The sequence below is a fragment of the Loxodonta africana genome, chromosome Y (genome assembly GCF_030014295.1).
Source record: "Loxodonta africana isolate mLoxAfr1 chromosome Y, mLoxAfr1.hap2, whole genome shotgun sequence".
NCBI lineage: Eukaryota > Metazoa > Chordata > Mammalia > Proboscidea > Elephantidae > Loxodonta > Loxodonta africana.
The window spans coordinates 20,942,205-20,948,709 of NC_087370.1; the positions used below are offsets into that span (position 1 = coordinate 20,942,205).

General features: G+C 40.6%; 1 protein-coding gene across 1 annotated transcript; it reads right to left on the reverse strand.

The window, feature by feature from the left end:
• Positions 1 to 352: 352 nt before the first annotated feature.
• Positions 353 to 5,397, reverse strand: LOC100661294 (odorant-binding protein-like). The gene is made up of 6 exons (XM_023539674.2): positions 5,169 to 5,397; positions 4,921 to 5,060; positions 4,494 to 4,564; positions 1,789 to 1,899; positions 638 to 739; positions 353 to 378 (listed from the first exon to the last, which is right to left on the reverse strand). The coding sequence occupies exons 1-6, from the start codon at positions 5,253 to 5,255 to the stop codon at positions 353 to 355; spliced, it is 537 nt and encodes a 178-aa protein (XP_023395442.2). The 5' UTR covers positions 5,256 to 5,397.
• Positions 5,398 to 6,505: the final 1,108 nt, after the last annotated feature.

Below are 6,505 nucleotides of genomic sequence, written 5' to 3' on the forward strand. Positions count from 1 at the left end.
ACTGCACCACCAGGGCTCCATGTACACAGTATACTATTCAGTAAATATATATTTATAGTATATTTGAACTGGAACTCACCAGGTTTAATCCCATTCCAGCAATTTGTGTTCAAAGTTTCTTATCCCATCGGCACAAAATAAAGTGAGCGCTGTTTTACCTATATCAATATTCTTTTCAGAGAATGTCCATCTTAATGGAAGTTGGAAAATTACATTCTTAAGAAAACCAGAGCCTTTTTTTAAATCTTACAAATTACGGTTTTCTTTTTGTTGAACCAATTCCTTCTCAAAGCAATGACTATATTAACAGAGCTTTCTTAACCTATTGACAAAAGTCACACTTTCAACTCACCTAAGTGGGCGTCTCAGGACACGTGTCTTTGGAAAACAAAACAAAAACAGAAGGAAAAAAAAAGTTATCATTATACTTTCTCAGTATGTTAAAGGGTTGAAAAATAATAATAACAACAGCATTTACAAAACATAGAAAAGTCAACACAAAGACCAGGGTATTTGAATGAAGAACTATTAGTTTCATTCAGTATATTTTCAGCATATACAGATTATGAGAAATTTAGATGCATTTATATGTTCGTATTTAAATTATATATTCTTTGCAAATGTATAATTGCTTTACCTGTATCAATGACTTTGACAATATTTTCTTTGGGGATCCCATTTTCCACAGCAAACTCCAAGAATGCCTGATAGTTTTCTTCACTGATGTCTTTTTCTCTGGCTGCAAACCATCGAGGAAAGGTAAAAAGTGTTACCCATTAGAATCCATAAGAAAACCTGGATACATGGGTGAGACGCATGAATGTAGAGAACAGTTGTCCAGGTGGTACACTTGGACAGCAGGCAAAGACTGGCCATCTCACCGATACCAACGGTCAGTTCCTGGGACGACTGAGGAAAGACAAGGCAATTGAGCCTGTGATGAGGGGTTTCCCATTGAGAGAGCTACAACCTCTGTAGTCACATCAGCATCACCAGGAAGGTTGTGTGTGAGCTCTCAGGATCCCACAATTGTAGCATCTTTTCCCTCTACCATGCCCAGGTATTCAAACTTGTTTCCTACTCAGCTGAACCCAAAGAGATCTGTTGAGTATTCCATCACAAACATGAGTCTTGCTGTGCACGGTGGAGGGAGAAAGTTATTGTGTATCTGGTCAAAGACCACTTCCTTGCCCATTCCTTCCTACTATTCACCTGATGCCATAAAGGCTAGAGTGGAGCTTCCCGTGGGCTGCGTTGTTGTGTGTAGGGGAGGACTGTCCACGTGTGTGTTCAGTGGATGGGAAGGACAGCATGGTTTACAGAACCATGAGTCCAAATTGTAGACCCTATTGTTGCCATTGCAGTACAGTGAAGGATTTGGGGTTCAACTCAATGCAGTCTTTATTGGAAACCTCTTCTGTTGGGTTACATTTTCTATTCCTGGATTCACTCACTTAGATTTCAACACCATCTCTATCACAGAAATGGACGCAAAAGAAGAGTGATTTATGTTGGTACGAGACTGTGACCGCAAAGGGTTTTTATAAGAATCTTCACAACAAGTGTGTGTGCTCTTAAAACGTCTGCAATTCTGACACGAGGTCCTTTCTCTCTAGAGCCACTTCTAGAATCTTAGAAAGCATGAAGACTCAGGCCCCCTGTGGGTTCACATCTTGCACCAAACCTATTTAATTATAAGTAATGAACACACACACTCCTTGTGTTTTGATGTCCCTAATAAGGCCATCACGGATTACTGTCCAGTGAAGGATGGACTGTTGGACTTACCTAGGGCGCCAACTACTTCGAAGACATTGCCTTCCTCATTCTTGTTGATTACGTGTACCAGTAGGAAATCCTTTGCTTGTTGAATGAAGCTGAAGTCAACCTTGCCTTCATCTGATGAAGAAAGGAAACAAAACATCTCTCAACTGAGTGGGTTTATTACACTTTCTCAAGTTTTTGTCGTTGCTGTTGTTAGCTGCCCTATAGTTGGCCCCCGACTCGTGGCGGACCCAAGCACAACAGAATAACCTGCTGCCCATTCCTGCGTCATTCCCATGACTGTTTGCAGACCAGTTCCTTGTGATCCATAAGGTTTCCAGTGGCTGATTTTGAGCAGTAGACCACCAGTCCCTTCTTCCTAGTCTGTCTTAGTCCTGCAAGCTCTGCTGAAACCTGTTCAGCATAACAACATGCAAGCTTCCATTGACAGATGGGTGGTGCTACACTTGAGGTGAATTTGCCGAGAACCAAACAAATGCTTTGCCAGTTTAACATGTCGTTAAGCAGTCTCTCTAGTCCAAGCAATAATCTCTGTATCTCGGGTTCATTCTCTTGTCTTGTCTTTCCTTTCCTCCCCTTCCCATCTCACCTCCTCTCCTGCTCCTTTCTCTTCTTCCTCCCTCTCTCTCTTTCCCTTCCTTTTCCTTCTTCTCTCTCTCTTTCCTTTCCTCTCCCTCCCTCTCTCTCTTTCCCTTCCTCTTGCTCCCTGTCTCTCTCTTCCCCTTCATCTTCCTCCCCCTCTCTCTCTTCATCCACCGCCCTCCCTCTGAGTCCAGAAAGTATTATAATCAACGGTGACATCTAGGAGTTAGGGATGAGTTTTGCTTACTGCCGCCTTCTTACCTTGGAGAACATCTCAAGTCTGTCTGTCTTAGCAACATTATTTCCAGAGTGCTTCTGTTCAGGTGCTTCTCTTCTCTGTTTTGTTCTAAATTTTATTGATTTCATGGTTTTTGTTGAGAATATGCACAGTAGAACATTCACCAATTTAACAGTTTCTACATGTACAATTCAGTGACATTGATTACATTCTTCAAGTTTTGCAACCATTCTCACCCTTCTTTTCTGAGTTGTTGTCCATTGTTAACATAGACTCCCTGTCCCCTAAGGTTCCTATCTAATCTGTCAACCTGCTGTTGTAAATATGAGGCCATATAATTCTTCAAAGAGAATAATGCTCAAGGCAGACTTTTTAATTTTTTGACTAGTTAAGCTAAACTACTGTTTGGTTTTAAGAAGACATCAGGATGTTTTTGGTTTATGATTAAAGATTATCTCAGCAATGGTTTCAAGGGCTCATCCATCTTTCATGGATGCAGAAGGTCTAATGCCATGAGAACTTAAAATTCTGGTCTACATTTTCCCCCTTTTGATCAGAATCTTCTATAGACTCTTTGATCAAAATGTTTAGTAACGTTAACCTGGCACCATCCAGTTCTTCTTGTCTCATGGTAAAGGAGACAGTTGTTCATGGAGGTAATTAGTCACACATTCCATATCTTCCTCCTATTCCTGACTTTCCTTTCTCTGTTGCTCCAGGTGAAGAGAAATCAATTTCTGGGTCTTGAATAGCCACTTGCCAGCTTTTAAAACTCCAGGCACTGCCCAACAAACTAGGAGGTAGAACAGAAGCACTAAACACGTTTAGTAGTCCGATTAACTGGGATGTCTCATGAAACCATGACCCTAAGACTCCAAGACAAAGAACAAAATCCTATGGCGTGTTTGGTTGCACATAAGTAGCCTCATCAGCTACTCTTTTTTTTTTTCTTTCTGTAATTCCTGTAAATATATCTATTATTTTACTTTTGTCAATTCAGCTTTTTACAGGTATACAACTAATTGACAACAATTACAGTAATCAGCGGTGAAACCCTGCACTTAATGAATGAGATATTTCCATTAGAGTTAATTCCTCTTTCTCCCTTCCTCTCACCCCGGTAATCACCACTAAGCTTTATTCTCTATACATTTGTCTTTTCTTGTCTTTTTATATAAGTGAGGTCATACAATACTTGTCCTTTTGTGATTGGCTTATTTCACTTAGCATAATATCTTCAAGCTCCAGCAGATGCCTTTTTTTAAACCTTATATTTATGTGGAATACTGTATACTGTGTAACAACATCTTCAATATTTGCCACAGTGTGTTTCTAAAAGCAACAGAATTGCGTAGACTCTGGAGTCACTTAGGTTATTGCTTAAATAACTATTTAAGTGCACAGATCATTGCTTTGTGTGAGACAGTCTTCTGACCAAGTTATTCCTTTCTTATTTTATCTGTGAACTACTTTCTAACATATAATAGTTTACTATTTTAAAGGGAAAGAAAATAAGGGGAAAAAAAGAATCTCTGTTATTTAGATTACAGATACAGTATAAATACACTTTGTCTTCCCTCTTCTAATTTAGCGTGGTTTTAAATTCTTCTAAACCCGTTTCTATGCTGGGGGATCCTGTGAAATAAATACACGGGGACGTATTTTTAGAGGCTTACAGTAAACGGTAAGACAATATGAACTTGGTGGTAATATACTTTACATCCTTGAGAATAAAAAAAGAGAGAGAGCGTTGGAAAGTTATGGGGCTTTTGACAGGTTGCAGTCCTAATTCGAGTTAGAAACTGGACCAAAATCCTGGTGAACAGACCGTGGTTTGAGCCACTCCAAGTCTCAGACGCATGCTAGCAACAGAAGCTTGGACACTCACAGTTTGTCGTGTACCAGTTTTCGTCTATTCTCTGCCCCTGTTTGTTGTAGAGCTGGCATATGCCATTTTCCCTGGAAAACAAAAAATTTCAGCTAATTGTTGAGTATAACTTAACATATGCAAACCCCTTAAAAACCTTTTGCCTTTGAGTCAGTTCCGACTCCTAGACACCCCATGTGACAGAATACAACTGTCCCATAGGGTGTTCTAGACTGTAATCTTTATGGGAGCAGATCACCAGGTCTTTCTCCCAAAGAGCCACCTGGAGGGTTCGAACTGTCGACTTTTTGGTTAACAGCCCAGCTCTTAACCATTGCGCCACCAGGGCTCCTTTGTTACTGAGCTATACGTGCAGAAAACAGTGAGATGACATGTCTCTCCCCACTTCAAGGCTCAGCCACTTTCACCCTTTGCAAGGCTTACTTACTTGGTGTAAAATATGACCAAGAGTGTTTCTCCATCAGGATGGCATTCGATATGACGGAAATAACCGCTCAAGGGACTGTTCTCACTTATTACCTCTATGTTTGCAGATGCTTCATAAATGGTGTACCATGTTCCTGAAATCTAAAAAGGGAATGTAAGAAACAGTATGCAGGCAGAGACACATGCATCATCACAGTGTGAGCATCATGCCAGGCTCCTCTCTGCCCCAGGTGAGTCTGTCCCTGGTACCTCTAAACAATATTCATCCAACAGAGGCTCCTCCAAGGGGTCAGCATAAACCAGGCCAAGTATCAGAGTCACCAGGAGAATCTTCATCTTGTTGGTGTTCCCCAATCCTTCTTCTGGAAGAGATAAGAGTGTGTCGCCTGTTGGGGAGATTCTGAACTTTTCCCACTTTTTATACTATTTGTCTGTGGGTGTGGCAATTTGTGAGCCACTTGTCGTGAACTACAAGCACATGATGCACTGGGAATCATATGGAAACATCAACAAGAAGCATCCTGCTTGGAAGCTACGGCTTCTGAAGGTCCTTCTGTTATTACCTTAACTGGATTAGTATCAGTTTGACTAAATATTTGACCTTTAAGTAGAGTGAAAGATTTTAATTCATAAGAGTCATTTCAAGGATAATAATGTTTATTTGCTCATCCCCCCAAGTAATGGGAAACACACCATAAGACATTCATCACCTGTTATGGATTGGATTGTGTCCTTCGAAAATATGTGTCGTTAATCCTAACTCCTATTAGAAAAGCAAAGTAAAACAAACAAACAAACAAAAATAAGTTGCTGTCAAGTTGATTCTGAACGGTAGCGGCCCTATAGGGCAGAGTAGAATTCTCCCATGGGGTTTCCAAGGTTGTGATCTTTACAGAAGCAGACTGTCACATCTTTCTCCCCTGGAGTGGCTATTGGGTTCAAACCCCAGACCTTTTGGTTAGCAGGCTAGTGCTTAACCACTGTGCCACCTGGGGCCTTCTAACCTCATACTTATGCCTATGATTCTATTGGGCAATGTATTTTCTTTTTTATGTTAATGAGCCAGTATTAGTTTAGGTCCTGTCTTAAATCAATCTTTTTGAGATAAAAAGAGCAGATTGATTAAGCAAGGAAGCCAGAGAGCAGAAATGGGAAAAGATAGATACCATGCAACATGGAGATCACCAACGAAGCCAGGAACAGAAAGAGAAAAGAGACTGGAATCCCAGAGCCCACAGAGACAGTGCCTCCCCCTAGAGCTGGCACCCTGAATCACACACCTGAGCTCCTATACTGTGAGGAAATAAATTTCTCTTCGTTAAAACTACCAACTTGTGGTATTTGTTGTAGCAGCATTAGATAACTAAGACATTACCCAAATCATGTATTATGCCTTCCACCCTTATTTAAGTAGGTTACAATATGTGTTGACCCAATAGATTTAGGAGTATAAGCCCAACAGGGTGAAGAAGTTACTGTGAAATCTGTCTGAGACCCAGCAGTCGAGTTTCACAGACCATTTTCGGAAAAGATAACATGTCATTTCTTCCCATGAATAAGAAATTCTTCCAAACCTAATGTTTCAT

What these genes read in the sequence shown, in the direction of transcription:
- LOC100661294 (XM_023539674.2), bottom strand. Translation starts at nt 5,255, where the DNA reads ATGAAGATTCTCCTGGTGACTCTGATACTTGGCCTGGTTTATGCTGAC. An exon ending in TTGGTCATATTTTACACCAA is followed by an intron (nt 4,565 to 4,920) that starts GTAAGTAAGCCT and finishes TTTGTTTTCCAG; the next exon opens with GGAAAATGGCATATGCCAGC. An exon ending in TGTCAAAGTCATTGATACAG is followed by an intron (nt 379 to 637) that starts GTAAAGCAATTA and finishes TGTTTTCCAAAG; the next exon opens with ACACGTGTCCTGAGACGCCC.